The following is a 14,428-nucleotide window of genomic DNA, read 5'->3' on the forward strand; positions in this document are numbered from 1 at the left end:
CAAAATCCACATGTACATCAACATCTCTAGTGTAACGGGAATCACTGCCGCCCCGGCCACATAGGCTGGTAGAGTCTGGGTCCGCTGCTTCTGCTGGACACATTACAGACACAGCACATATAACATCGCAACGTCAACGATGGACAATAAAGACCATCAGGTAAAGCTGACGTTCATTACGGTGGCGAGGATCGGTAGCGCTGACATAAGCACTATTGTCTGGCCGAATCTGGTAATACCACATCTTTGTCGGTGCTCTCGATGATGCAAGAAGTCACGTCACTTCTACGACGGTCATGGCATCCCAGCAGGGCGTATACAGCACCTTCCATGTATTATAATTCAGAACAAATCGACTATTGGAGGCCTCACATGGACGTCACACACGGCATTGTCGGTCGCTAACCGAACACTATAACAATGCCGAACAATAACGAATTCGATGGGCGTTTGTGTTCAACTATAAGGAATGCTAGAGGCTCTCTGAAGTACTTCCGTGCATCCTTCGTAAAACTTTCACACTCGTTTTTGGCTTGGCCTGCTCACGGACAAACTCGAGACTGGTGCTCGAGGGTATTCTCGGGACTTTTAGCACTTCCTCCGACACGACAGTATCATACACTACGAGCGATGCTTTCTGTAATACTTCTGACCGCATTTTCAGCTACTGTTCCTCTGGCATCTGGTCATGCTTGTGAGTTCTCAGGTTCCTTCCCCATATCTCTCCTAATTTCTCCCAGCTATTTGGCACTCAAGCATGTGGGGCTTCAACGTCACGCAGCAGACATTTTCCTATGACAACCGTCCGGTTACACCTCTCATGAATTACAATTTTGAGCAATGGTGGTTCCACGGTCATTTGGACTACCCTCCGAATCCCGGCGACTTTTTCGAGCTTCCTGCGGGCCAGCCAGCTACTGCAGAAATCGCGTGCGACAAGGGTGCCACGACATGGTTTGCGTCTGCACCTGGCGGGAACATTCAGAGCGGAAATGATCCGTGCCCCGGCTCGCCGCCTTCAGAGTACCACACGACTGGGCCGGACGACTTGAAAGGCTGCTCGCTGGCGATCGCGTACAAGTCCAACGTGTCGGAGGTGCAGCCGGAGGATTTTGTCGTCTTCAGCGTGAACCAGACTTGCGTCTGGAACCGTTTCACGGATTTCCAGGTGCCTGCTGCGATGCCACCCTGTCCAGATGGAGGATGCATCTGCTCTTTCTTCTGGGTTCATTCTGCGAGTGACTTATCTCTTCTCGACGCGTGCAGCTACTCATCGATTCAGTTAAGGTTGATAGCGGTAGCGAACAGAGTATGTTCAATTCATATTCGTCGCGGTATATGGCTCATTCGATTTCTAGACTATATGAATGGCTTCAGATGCAATGTGACTGGATCGACCTCAAGCGTCGCACTCGCCAACCCCCAGCTTCCCCGGAGATGCGGCGCTGATCCAGACAACGGCAAACCGAATGCAAGTCTAGGGAACTGTACCTACGGTGCCAAGGCACCCTTCTACTGGTTCCAGGCGGAACGGAACAACGTCTGTAGATCAGTTCTTTCGTACGCCCCGTTGCTGAAATGCCTGTCTTGTTGTAGATGTTCGAGGGCCAGTATGCTCCGCCGTACTACGATGACCTGTACAATTTCCGCGATGGTGCGCAGGACGACATTTTCCAGAACTCATACCCGAACGGCGTTCCCGCACCGAGCCCTAATTCAACGATCGTCCCATCTCCGGTGCCCTTTGTCGCAGGCGCTGCTGCTGCTCCGATAGCAGCTTCTTCCCTTGCATCGCCGTCTGCATCTTTATCTTCCGCAGCTTCTGCATCTTCCTCCCTGCCTGCATCCGCATCATCGTCGGCGGCCGTATCCGTATCCTCGTCCGCGTTCACGTTCCCGTCTAATTCTGCATCCTTCGTGTCTGCATCGGGAAGCAGCAACAGTGTGGCTCCTGCGAGTTCTGGCAATAGTGCCGTGTCAGGCACTCTAGCCGCATCTTCATCCTTATCGGTGTCCGTGTCGACAGCGACAGTGATTAGCACCCTCGTAGTCACTGTCACGGCTCCTGCTTCTCCTTCAGTTTCAGCGTCTTCCTCCAACATCTCTAATTCAGAGCAAGCGAGCTCCTCGCAAGCAGTCTCTTCGTTCCAGTCAGCATCGTCATCGCGATTGCCTTCATCGGCGCTGTCATCAGTCATTTTGCTACCGCCTGCGCTGTCGTCCGCTATACCGTTGTCGGCTGCTCAATCGTCAGCTGTTCCATCGGCGTCAGCGACATCTTCATCTCCAATACTTTCTTCCGCATTGTCTTCCACATCAGCTCCATCTAGCGTTCCTCCCGCTGTAACCACTATTTTCCTCACCAAACCAGCCTTCTCTGCTTCTGCCTCAGCCTCAGCCTCTGCTTCAGCCTCCTCCTCAGCGTTTGCACCAGTGTCCGCGCCTGCATCAGCATCGGCCTCTACACCTGTATCATCTTCATCAGTGTCTGCGCAGAATACAACCGCCGCAACCCCTACAGAATCAGGAGCAGCGATGTTTGAGCTCGATCACGACAATGCTCTCTTTGCCGCCACCTCGTCCAGCGCTCCCGCGATCAGCGCAACCGCGAACATGTGGTACGTTACCTCTTACACGATCTCTGAACTGCCGGCTAATTGTACACGGTTCATGTAGTAAGCAGCAGTTCACGCGACGGAGCTTCCGTCGGCGGTCGCTCGACAACGATGCCCCGCGGTCCCGCTTCCTTAGAAGCCGCCACAAGCGGCTGCACGATAGAAGTAGTCTGTGGCATATATTTTGAAGACCCATGGTTTGTCGGTGTATACCCAAATGTTTGACTGACGACCGCCGTGCTGTGCACATGTCGTAGCTGTAGCCATACCACGATACCATGTAATTGATAAATGTAGGATTAGCGACGATCTCAACAGCGTCTGTAATTGACACTGATCCACTTGTTACAAATTTTCCTCGTGAGGTCTTTGGTAAGTCAAGGTCACCTGCAGCTCTGTACAGGAGCAATTAACTCGTTGAACTATTACAAAAGGAACGACTGTCTTCCTGCAGGTAACTAGAGGTTGTATCTATGAGCCTATCGTTGAACCACCATTCCCCGAGATGTAAAGGACATTCCTATATCCGGCACTACTCCTCGTCATCTCATCAAGCGCCCGTGGCCTTGCCCCTCGCCTTTTGCCCAGTGCAATATTTTCCGAAGCAAATACTTCTTTATTGATCGCAACTGATTAAAATGGCATGAAGAAGTCGATGCAAATGACTGAATACTTATTTGTTTTCGGGTCGACTAGGTTGATCGTGTACACTACATCAGCAAAAGTCAACTCTTGCTTACCTGGGTTATTCCCTTGATTAAGGGAAAATTAAGGAAATCCCCATCGTTATTCTTCCTTATTCACCTTAATTGGCCAAATAAGGAAGCAGACCTCCTTAATCAAGGCAATAAGGGAGCTAACCAAGAGTTGACTTTTCCTGATGTAGTGAGCGTGATGACGAGCCGTTGAAGTTTCCTCACCACAAGATACCATCATTACAATAACTTCTAGAACACGGACACAAGAAAAGACTTTCATCCTGTATACATGCACTAGTACTACCAGCCAATTTTCCTACAATCCGATTGTTGATTATCCCTGGCCTTGCACCGCAACAATGCGCCAGGGACACTGAGTCGGTAGATCCTCTCTGGAACCTCATGCAAAGACGCTGTCCTTTACGTAAAGACACCGGCACAACAGTCATTTTGGTACAGTCAAGGTAGAGTAGTCTGTTATCTTGGCTTGTCGGATTTCGGATTTGAACTGAAGCCAAAATGGAATTCAAGTCAGGACTCAGCGGGTAGAGCGGTCCGAAAGACCCCTGCATGATCGCTTCTTGAATTTTAACAGTTCACTCCTCGGACTCAGATCCTTTCCATTGCCGCACCCTCCGTGCAAACTGGCCTTGAAAATAAAATCAATTCGTAGCACACAATGACTGCCTTGCGCAGCGCCGAGAAATTCGTCGCAGATTTTCATGGAGAGGGCCAGCGAATGGGGTGCGTCCACCAACCATCCTATTTATCCTTTTTGTGTTCAAACGGTTGTTCCTCTCTGCTCCAGGCTAGACGAAGTAAGTCTCCCTCTGTGGTATGGTTGGAAGATATCTATATTGACACCTGTAATAGCTGCGCTCGGTCGAAGACGTTCTTGTTGCAGTGCTTCCACTTATCCGCCGTTCAAGGAATTCGTTCTGCCCTATTAATCGTTTCGCCCCTGAACTTTTGGTCTATATTTTTCAGCACACCTTAGATGATGTGCGCTATGGGTCAGACATGTTTATCTGGCCATCTGCTACTCTCAGGTCCACCCAGGGGCTCATCAACCTCACGCGCATATGCCACCATTGGCGGGAAATCTGCTTGAGCGCACACGCGCTCTGGGGACATATAATCTACGATTTTGAGCTCCTTCAAGAAGCCAGCTTCATACCTCACTCGCTCTGTTCGTGCGCCGCTGAAAGTCTACCTCTATGGGGACACTATGGACGAGTACGTGCAGAGGATGCTTGACTCAGATGGCGCGCGGATCAAAGAACTCCATATACATTCAACTACGGATGCCTGGTCTTACCTCACCGCTTTTCCTGCGCCTTCACTGGAACATCTGACTCTTCACGTCCGAACTCCACAACTCGTCACTCGAGATGGGGGTCTTGTACCCGCCCAGATGCCATCTACTTCTGGCAGATCTGCACAAACTGCTCTCTTCCAGGACAACACTCCGCATTTGAAGGTGCTATCATTGCATTCCGCCAGTTACCTTCCGAGGAATCACTTTCCATCGCTTACACATCTATGCCTCCGTGCTCCTTCACTACGCAGGGGCGGTGCCGCCCATCTTCTGGGTTTTCCAGATGTAGCATGGACACTTTCGGATCTGCAGGCATTCTTGGTCGACTGCCCTGTGTTGGAGGAACTCATTTTGGCGGAGATAGCCGCACAGATTCGCAGTGATGATGAGGCTCTTCCTACTGTTCCTCTCACACGACTTCGGAGATTCGCCTTGGGCAACACACCCACGGAATTGCTTGTCTGGTTCGCGAGACACATTGAAATGCCGGGAGATGTAGCAATCCGAATATTTGGACCTGCACCGCACAGTGCTTCACGCCTCGCGCAAATTCTCCCACATCTGCCGCTCCCTCACGAGCCTCATATCATGCTTCTGGAGGATTCCGAGTCTTACTTTGCAGACCCAATCCTTACTGTATCCATCGCCAGCGCTTCTAGCGGCATCCAGATCCACTTTGTCTTGTATCGAGACGATACGCGCTGGGATTCATCCGTGTGGCGTTTATTTCCCTTCGCAGATATCCACGAGCTACATGTTCGTCCACGCAGGTACCTGCACGTCTTCACCGATATAGCATCATTGATCGAGAGGTTGCCGTTGCTCTCGACACTCGTATGCGGGTATGCGCCTGAAAATCAGAACATGTTGGGTACTATCCTCGCGAGACTATCTCCATCTCCCGAAAGGCCTGCAATGCACTGCCCAGCCCTCAAGACCTTGCATGTCTTCATAGGCAGTTCAGGGGAAATGCTCAGTAACGTTGTCGATTTTGCGGCAGCTCGAGCAGATGTTGGATATCCGCTCCGCAGAGTCATCATCGAGCAGGATCCGGATATTCATGATGAATGGCACGGTACTAGTGAATTTCACGACAAAGTGTTACGTATTCGGGAGCAAGTGGAGTCAATCGAGGTACGCGCGTACGATGGGATAGCACCTAGAGTGGATTGGCCGGCCGTGTGTACGTCCGGGACACACAAATATTGGCCAGACTGGTAGTGTGCGTACTTTGATCGTGTGGCGGAACCTTCGGACGCTCTGCTCTCATTACAGGCTTCACGTCTCGTCTTTTCCTCATTCACCCCTCCATTAGCTTCATATCTCACATTACTTGTACAGACACAGCATTATGTACGAATTGCATGGTTTGCATGTCAGTGTCAATCTTTTCATGCAATATCTGTATTGTATCACAGGTGTGCTGTCTTTTATTCGGCATGACAACCTCACGGACTGCATGCATTGAGATTCGAGAGCAGGTGCGTACTTGACCGATTCTCAATGTCTATGACTGATAGGCATCCTGATTCTAAGTCGCAGACAGCTCTCCAATTCCTCATTTTCCCCACGTATCTCACCTTCCGTTGTGGCGAAGCGTAAGGGTTCTGTCTGGCTACTTTGGCGGCGACAATGACATGATGTAAGCCGATAGATTCCACAACAATCGTGGTGCGTTAGAAATCAACGAGAAGCTGTATATCTTGGTTAATCCTGGTAACACAGTAGAATCTGCATGCAATAATGCGGGCTATATGATCCGACGCCGTATGTTAGCGCGTACACCAACATATTGATGTCTCCCACCAATCGACGCACATTACTGTAGTGACATCTGTATGCCTCGCTCCGAACCCAGAATGTCCCGTTTACTAGGAAAGTACCATATAACCACCCACTTCTCGCCTCCCACTCACCATCAAACGCCTCCCACATCTCAACCATGGCCACTCGCGTCCTTTCTCTGCTCTGCCTGGCATTCGTCTTCTCCGCGTCGCTCCCCGGCGCGTCGGCGACGCAGTGCAACGGCGGGCGGCTCGATCGACTGCTGCACGACAACATACCAGCTCGACTCCTACGAAGCCAACGTGGTCATGACTGCGCTGAACTTGGACCAGGCGGTCCTGCCCGCGGGTGTCCTGGGCACAGGCTGTGGTGGCGGAGGCGTCAACGTCGGCGGTAGGAGCAGTTGGTAAGGCTGCCGCAAGCTAGCCCGGCCGTCCTGCAGGGAGAACATTCCGGTTTGCTGTACGGACAACTACTTCGGTGAGTGAAGTTGTGCACGCCCCCTCCCTTGTGTTCTGGTGTGGCTGACGTCCTCTGGCAAGGTGTTGTCGGTGTCGGTTGCTCGCCTGTCTCGGTGCTATAGATCATACAGGAATTGTACACCCCCTTCCGCTGTATGCATGAAAATCGAATGTATGTCTCTACCGCTCACTGCAATGTTCCCGACTGAAATTTGAACCCAGCGAATTGCTCTTGTTTTTGAACACTTCCTTAGCCAATGTTATGACCACTGTCACGGTAGTTGACTCGCATGTCGAGTACCGTTTGGTTCGAAAATTCCGATTTTGACGATCGATCCACGTTCCCTCGAGCAGAGTTTGACTTCAAGCAGCAGCGCCACACTCGCCACCAATCGTGGCACAAGGAATTTCATTTCGTTGATCAATCTAGTAATATGTAAATACACATCGTCAACTATCTTTACATACTGATTTCTTCTTTCCACGCTCAGTCATCTTACACGTCTGTCCGTCCAAAAAACTGTCTACTGGGACAGCTGCCGAATCTTCAGGATGATTGCTAGACGAGTTATTCTCAGCATCAACTAGACAATCCATACAGAAATGGGGTGTACGTACATTGAGGGTCCAGACCCTGGAAGGGAATCTGCTCTGACAAGCCACCACAACCTGCAAGCGAGTAAGCGAGCGAACTGAACAGCGGACCCTGCTCGAAGATACTTACCCTCCTTGGTGGTGCCTATGTAGCCATAACGAGGTGTGAGCCGGCGCTCGAGCAGCCATGTGCCGAATTTAGAGCCGAGCTGCGATGCATTCGTCTATCACAAAGTCTCTCAACGGCACGATAAAGAAAAACTTACACCGGTCTTTTGGCTGAGCGACTCGACGACGAGCACGAAGGGGCTCGATCCAATCTTCCTGATCGTCTACGAGCACACAAACTCTCATCAGTCAACAGCATTTCCAAGGAACAAATGATATCCCATACCTTCTCATCAACGATGTTAAGAGTGGGCTTGTTGACTAAGCCAACGTCCAGGCCCTCCTGTCTGCAGCGGAGGACGGCGTCCCACGACCGGTAGAGCGTATCGCCGAACGAGACGACGTAACCCGCCTTGCCCTCGACGATCACCTCATCCTTGCCGGGTTCAAACTTGTAGTTCCCGTCGAAGAAGCGCGAGCCGTCCTCCTTGAGGATGTACGGCACCTTGGCGCGCGTCGAGAATACGAACCGCAGGCCGCGCTCGAAGAATACGCGCTGCACGATTGCTATCATCTGTGCGGGGTCGGCGGGGAAGTACAGCCAAGAGTGCGTATCTGCTAGGCCATTGTCCGCAAAGAGTGAGTTCACGCCGAAATGACAGGTGTTATCCGCCATCTGTGCAGAGAAATAAATCAGTACGACGGCACAGCAGAGCATCGGGAGAGAGAAACGGACCTCGTCAACTGGAAGAACACGATGTCAGCCATAAGATAAGATAATCCCACAAAACAACTTACCGCCGGAATGCGAGAAGTGACAGAGCACATTGCAGGAATTCAGGCGAGCCATGGTGATCTCGGATACGACCATCTCCAAGAACGCGGAGAATGTGGAGAAGACACCAAACTTGTTGGCATCAAATCCGAAACCGGCTGCAGCGCTGAAGTTGCCACGCTCCATGATGCCAGAGGAAACGAACACCTCAGGGTGCTTCTGGTGGATAGCCTTCAAACCGGTCGAACCCTCGAGATCGCCTGCGACAAAATTAGCCTTCCGCAACCTACAGGGAGCTCATACTCACTGTCAATAACCATGACCTTGGCCGCGGCCTCTTCCTTGCTCAACTTGTCGAGAACGGAGTTGACGGCCTCACCGAACACGACGCGATTCGCGCCAACCTCCTTCGTGCTGCCGATAAACAAGGACGGCACTGACGCAGGCTTGATGTTGTACAAGATGTCTGTCGCCATAGACTCGGGGTACCCGCGCGACGTCAGGTAATTCACGGCAGACTTCACCGGGATCGCATCGTGACCGTGAATGCTGCCCTCTATGTCGGGAACCTGGGCACGTCATAAGGCATGTTTCTCCGCTAATAGCACCCACACTTACACCCGGAGCCATGAGACGCTTGCAGACGACTGGTGCATTTTGTCAGGAAATAGTGACTGATACCGATGCAGTAAGCTCACCTGCAGCGGGGCCGTCGTGTGTGATAACCTCGCATAAACCCGCCCAAAGTGCATCTAAATTCTCGCCCTGGACGGTGACCACTTTGAGACCGTGCCCAGCCAGCGTCTTGCTGACGTCATAGCCCTTCAAATACTGCGACGGATGGCCTGCAATGGTGACATCGTTATCGTCTATGATCAGCTTCACGTTCAGGCTCTGCGCTACCGCCAGACGCGCAGCCTCGGCGTCGTTGCCCTCCTGCGGCGGGGCTCAGCGCGAATGTTATAATCTTCGCGCGGGCGACTCACCTGCTGCGAGCCGTCCGAGCCGAGTAAAAATACGGTCTTGCTGCGGTTCGCAAGCGCGATACCGTTCACCATCGGCCACATGTGCCCGAGTCGGCCGGAGGAGAACTTGATTCCAGGGGTTAGCCCCAGTTCAGGGTGACCCGGGAGCTTCGAGTTCGCCTCACGGTAGTGCAGCAGATGTTCTGCCGGGATCGCGCCCTCTATTGCTGCTAACAAGTATTGCGTAGCCACGCGGTGACCTGCGCACTCGTGATGTCAGATTTTGAGGCCCCTCACCAAGGGGCTCCACAACACTCACCAGCCTCGTCGAACAGGATGGGCACGTACTTGTCCGAGTAGTTGAACAACGACAGCAGCAGGTTTACTTCTGGAACCGTGTCATAGGCTCCTCCTATCGTCGATTCGTCCTTCGTCGGCGCTCTTGCTATCACAGCAGACAGGAGTCGTGGTACGCACCAGTGTGTCCGCTGACGCCTCTAGCAGCACCGGTCGCGGTGAAGAGCACAATTGCATCACGCATTAGCTGGACATTATGTTCCAGTGCTGACTTCTGCTCTGCCGTCAGCTTGGGCTGCGAGGGGTCAAGCTGCAGCCTGCATCGGCAAGATCAGTGTAAACAATGACATCACATGCAGAGTACGCACTTCTTGAGCTTGTGGAGGTCGACTGGGAACTTGCTCTCTGATCCTGGCATGGTAGTGGTGTTAGAGGAACAGGTAAAAGTAGAGAATCAGGATTTTGTGAAGAGGAGACGGAGGGGCGACGTATTTGAGCCTGGGAGACTCGGACGTCAGTCTCGATCTCCCGCTGACACAGCGGTCCGGGTACCGGCGCTCCACTAGGCACTGGCTTGTCCTCGTCGTTGGCTCCGTCGACGCATGTTCGCGCGAGTAGCCTGCACGCTCCGACGACGTGCACCCTTATGGAAAATTGGACCAGAACATGGGTCCATGTAGTCGTGCATATGGTACTCGTCACGCTCGACGCGCTTGTCACGTCACAACGTGGTCACGCGTTCGCGGATAAGTAACTTGAACCGTACGGTCTTGGTACTTAGTCTCCCGTGGGTGGAGGCCTGAGCCGTAGTACACGATTTCGTCCGGAAGATGCCGAGCCCGGAAAGCATTTTGCTCATTCATCGCCCACGTTCGCTTTAACTACCATGAAAAAATCGCGAGATGCAGATAGAAAGTGTTCTGAGCAAGTTCAAGAGATATTCACTGCGGAAGACCCACCCCAGCTCAATAACGAGCGCGCCACAGCTGAGTGTCGGATTTGTGACCAGCCAATGGGACGCGTCAGGACGCGTCGAAGCGAACGGCAATTCCCGAAAGCGTGTACTACGGTGTGCCAGTGACCCCCGCTAATTCAAGCAGACTACGGTCTTGGGACGGTCCAGTATGTGTACTCTCCGACGGAAACTAGTGCGAGGTCATTCTCTCCTCCTCGAACTCGCTGACTACAACTTTCCACTATAGCGTTATGATCAGGCACAAAATATTCGGTCCCTCTGCTGAACTTTATCCAAACTTCGTGGCACCTTATCTTATATAAACCATAAAACCCGGATATGCCAAGGACAATGCTGTAATATTAACCTTCGTGTGCCTCACTGTTTGAAGCTCTACTTGCTTGATACATACAGGTAGGATCAGACTCTGTGATGACCCGAGAGAGCGCAGAAAGAGAGGAACGGCGTGTTCGATTGTATGCAGCTCCACCACTATTTTTGAATTTAGTTTGACGTTTCTCCTCGAAGATGCGTCCAAGCAGGGTGCCGTCGGTGACGGCCCCATGTCTTTGCCGATGACCGATGAGATGATTTCTCTGAAAGAGGTAGCACTGATGTGTCGCCGATGAACCCTCTGTTATTCTGGTACCGGAGACGGATCGGAAGACGAGAAAATGTGTCAGCCTTGTCAAGTCTCCGTAAGCCCCTGTCGAAGCGAAAGGTATTATTACACTTTAACATCATTCATCTGATATCGGTTCCAGATATTAGAGGTATGTTTCGCGCATCACGCCAGAATGCGAGGCACCTGGCTCTTGAAGAGTTATCACATGAAGTCCTGACAATCCGGTTTTCGACATAACAGCTCAGAGTCGTTGCGAATATGAGCGCGAACTGATGCGCAAAGACCGTATCCGCGAATCTTGAATCTAGAAGAGCCGCGGAGTTTGCCTGGTATGACAGCGCCTTTCTCATTCCGAGCAGGGTTCTTGGTCCACCATTTAAACTTCGTTCGGTTCGTCCTTTCGTGGACTGATATACCCGGGTATCACTAACTCCTAGGTACTGAAGCTACCCCTTTATGAGGACCGCCGCCAGGGATGAGATGAACTGTCCAAAAGTGGTGTTGGCACGTGTAAACCTTCGTACACTAAATGTCACCAGGTGTGCCCCCTACGCTCGAACAGGTTTCATAATGGAATTGCTGCCGCCCTGATAGAAGGTCATCTGGATGGGGCAGCCAGCCCTTAGCAGCTCTACTACCGACATGATGACCTAGCATGACACTGCTCAGATGATGCGAGGTGCTTTGGGTTCAAGTTTTGTCTGAACTGTTGATGCTGACGCCTTTCACGAAGGATATAAATACTTGACCGACTCCTGTCCCAATAACCCGTGCCACCTCTTCGCTGGGCAGGCTTTCTGCATTGCGTTGTGTTCAACCACCCTCCCGCCTTTGATTTTTCATTGTAAGCAAAAAACGCGTTAGGTCACTAGCCGTTCATATTAAGCTTACGAGTCCGTGCAGACCATGACTACCGGTGCCACCGCTCAGAACACGTTTATCGTCGCTCCTCGCGAAAACGACCCATACAGGTACCAGGCTGGCTTCGGAAATCGTTTCGCCTCGGAGGCCATGTTCGTCTAGCTACGTCATCTCTTGCCAGTATCGCTGATATGCGTGCCGTCAGTCCGGGTGCTCTGCCCGTCGCGCAGAATAACCCGAAGAAAGTCAAATACGACCTGTACACCGAGTCTGTAAGTAGTGCCTGCCGTGCATGCACCTGAAGCAACGCCGAGCATGTCTCCAGATAAATGGCACTTCCTTCGTCGCGCCGCGCGCCCAGAACCAGTTCACGTATGACACAGACGCATTCTGTGGAGACCGTGTTACGCTGACACTTGATCCTATAGGTGGACTTATCGCATGCGCCCATCCGTAGCCCACAATGGCTTCACCAAACTCCCGGACAACCCGGACGTAAGTCTTACCCCGTAAGCTGTTTTCCTTTGCGCTAACTGTCACTCCCGCAGCTCGAGGCGAACTTCCACCCGTCCAACCCTCGTGTACATTTTAGCCCCACCCAGCTCGCTTGGAGCGCTCTCGACATCCCACCCGCTAACCAGAAAGTCGACTTCGTTGCCGGATTGAAGACGCTTGCTGGAAACGGGGACCCGACTAGTCGTGAGGGCCTCGCGACTCACGTTTTTGCTGCCAACACGTCCATGGAGAAGACGGCCTTCTGCAATGCAGATGGCGACATGATGATTTTGCCGCAGCTGGGTAGACTGGATATCCAGACTGAGTTCGGAAAGTGGGTGATCTTCGTGGTCATTTCTTTGACTTCGCTGAGTTGGTTGGCTAGGCTTATGGTGCGCCCCGGAGAACTTGTTGTCGTTCAACGTGGCCTCAAGTTTAAAGTCAGTATGGACTTATTGATCCTGGATTTCATGCTGAAGGATCATCCCAAAGATTTCCTTGCCTGATGGTCATTCGCGTGGCTGTGAGCTGTTCTCAAAGTTTCACGGCGATGCATATTGACGGATGCTGCAGACGTCCAAGAGATTTTTGGCTCTCATTACGAACTTCCGGAGTTGGGTCCTGTTGGTGCAAATGGACTTGCTAACCCTCGCGATTTCGAGAGTCCGGTTGCCAGTTTCGATATCGACCGGTCTCCGTGGGAAAGTAAGCATCTGAAGGATCTCGTTTGCACTTATCTTGCTGACATACTTGATTCTCAGTCATTTACAAGTAGGTGGAAGCACTCCGTGCAGGAGCAGCAGTAATGGATATTACAAACACAGGGTCGGCGGACAACTCTTTGTGTGTAACCAGGACCACACGCCGTTCGACGTGGTCGCCTGGCATGGGAAGTGGGTCCTTCACGCATCTGAAACCTGATATCGCCACTCAGATGGCCGTGCCTCCAGCTATATTCCGTACAAATATGACCTCGACAAGTTCGCAGCCATGGGCAGCATCCTCAAGGATCACGCGGACCCGTCCATCTATTGTGTTCTCACTGCAAAGTCGAAGACGCCCGCGGCCCCGTTGATCGACTTTGTGATCTTCAGCCCGCGCTGGGACGCGACCAGGAACACGTTCCGTCCCCCGGTTCGTGATGCCTCTCCTCGGTGTTTCCACTGACAGTAATCCGTTATCGTTGTTAGTTTTTCCACCGTAACTGTGCAACGGAAATGCTGGGTATAATCCACGGTTCCTATGGGGGACGCAGCGAGGCGTTGGTTGCCGGTTCACTCAGCTACGAGTCGGGATTCTGCCCTCACGGCCGTCTGTTTTCCTGTCGAATTTTACACTTTCTCATGACTGACCGCATGCCTTAGTGTCCTATAAAGAGTTCAAGGCGGGCACAGAAGCCCCGGATACCCCACAGATAGTTTACGCTGATACTCTCAGTCAGTGCCTATCAGCGCCGTCGATGGTACATACACCGTACTCACCCCGCTTGCCCCTTTCAGTGATCATGTTCGAGTCGTGCATGCAAACTACTGTGACGGACTACGCCATGAATAGGTCCGGCAACTTGCACAGTGCGTCTTTTTCTTTACCCTTTGTGCTTTCTATACCTTCCGGCTGGTTGACGGTGTCGAGCAGAGCATGACCCGGAAATGTGGAAAGATCTGAAGGCCCAGTTCCTCGATCACGTCGACGAGATCAATGCTGACCTTCAGACGGCTGGTCTTCCCAAGCTCCGGGGGAAGTTGTGAGTGATGGAGGATTTGCGGAGGCGCCTTCAACATTAGATTGAGAAGGAATGGTTCTTGCCAAAGAATCACATCATGTAGCTCTTCGAGTCTCAGAGTGAGGTTTCATAGCTGCTCGAATTAATCTGCTG

General features: G+C 52.1%; 5 protein-coding genes across 5 annotated transcripts; 3 read left to right on the top strand and 2 right to left on the bottom strand.

Annotated features, from left to right (window-relative positions):
* Nucleotides 1-630: 630 nt before the first annotated feature.
* SCP_1303650 (hypothetical protein) lies at nucleotides 631-2,803 on the top strand (the record flags this gene model as incomplete). The annotated part of the gene is made up of 6 exons (XM_027763661.1): nucleotides 631-694; nucleotides 741-1,234; nucleotides 1,288-1,309; nucleotides 1,359-1,540; nucleotides 1,597-2,618; nucleotides 2,677-2,803. 6 exons carry the CDS (start codon nucleotides 631-633, stop codon nucleotides 2,801-2,803), a joined length of 1,911 nt encoding a protein of 636 aa, XP_027619462.1.
* A 1,189-nt stretch (nucleotides 2,804-3,992) lies between these two features.
* SCP_1303660 (hypothetical protein) lies at nucleotides 3,993-5,852 on the top strand (the record flags this gene model as incomplete). The annotated part of the gene is made up of 4 exons (XM_027763662.1): nucleotides 3,993-4,057; nucleotides 4,122-4,131; nucleotides 4,187-4,315; nucleotides 4,479-5,852. 4 exons carry the CDS (start codon nucleotides 3,993-3,995, stop codon nucleotides 5,850-5,852), a joined length of 1,578 nt encoding a protein of 525 aa, XP_027619463.1.
* An 853-nt stretch (nucleotides 5,853-6,705) lies between these two features.
* Nucleotides 6,706-6,867, bottom strand: SCP_1303670 (hypothetical protein; the record flags this gene model as incomplete). Its single annotated transcript, XM_027763663.1, has 1 exon — nucleotides 6,706-6,867. The coding sequence occupies one exon, from the start codon at nucleotides 6,865-6,867 to the stop codon at nucleotides 6,706-6,708; it is 162 nt and encodes a 53-aa protein (XP_027619464.1).
* A 534-nt stretch (nucleotides 6,868-7,401) lies between these two features.
* Nucleotides 7,402-10,034, bottom strand: SCP_1303680 (hypothetical protein; the record flags this gene model as incomplete). Its single annotated transcript, XM_027763664.1, has 14 exons — nucleotides 7,402-7,436; nucleotides 7,496-7,546; nucleotides 7,602-7,680; nucleotides 7,738-7,803; nucleotides 7,866-8,255; nucleotides 8,316-8,323; nucleotides 8,378-8,614; nucleotides 8,662-8,923; nucleotides 8,973-9,001; nucleotides 9,053-9,290; nucleotides 9,341-9,579; nucleotides 9,639-9,731; nucleotides 9,797-9,933; nucleotides 9,985-10,034. The coding sequence occupies 14 exons, from the start codon at nucleotides 10,032-10,034 to the stop codon at nucleotides 7,402-7,404; spliced, it is 1,914 nt and encodes a 637-aa protein (XP_027619465.1).
* A 2,068-nt stretch (nucleotides 10,035-12,102) lies between these two features.
* Nucleotides 12,103-14,300, top strand: SCP_1303690 (Homogentisate 1,2-dioxygenase; the record flags this gene model as incomplete). The annotated part of the gene is made up of 15 exons (XM_027763665.1): nucleotides 12,103-12,209; nucleotides 12,263-12,329; nucleotides 12,383-12,429; nucleotides 12,486-12,552; nucleotides 12,606-12,886; nucleotides 12,938-12,992; nucleotides 13,045-13,075; nucleotides 13,126-13,257; nucleotides 13,314-13,323; nucleotides 13,377-13,445; nucleotides 13,503-13,686; nucleotides 13,743-13,863; nucleotides 13,917-13,988; nucleotides 14,052-14,123; nucleotides 14,188-14,300. 15 exons carry the CDS (start codon nucleotides 12,103-12,105, stop codon nucleotides 14,298-14,300), a joined length of 1,428 nt encoding a protein of 475 aa, XP_027619466.1.
* Between the last annotated feature and the right edge of the window lie 128 nt (nucleotides 14,301-14,428).

This window comes from Sparassis crispa (assembly GCF_003851025.1).
Source record: "Sparassis crispa DNA, contig_000012F, whole genome shotgun sequence".
Classification (NCBI taxonomy): domain Eukaryota; kingdom Fungi; phylum Basidiomycota; class Agaricomycetes; order Polyporales; family Sparassidaceae; genus Sparassis; species Sparassis crispa.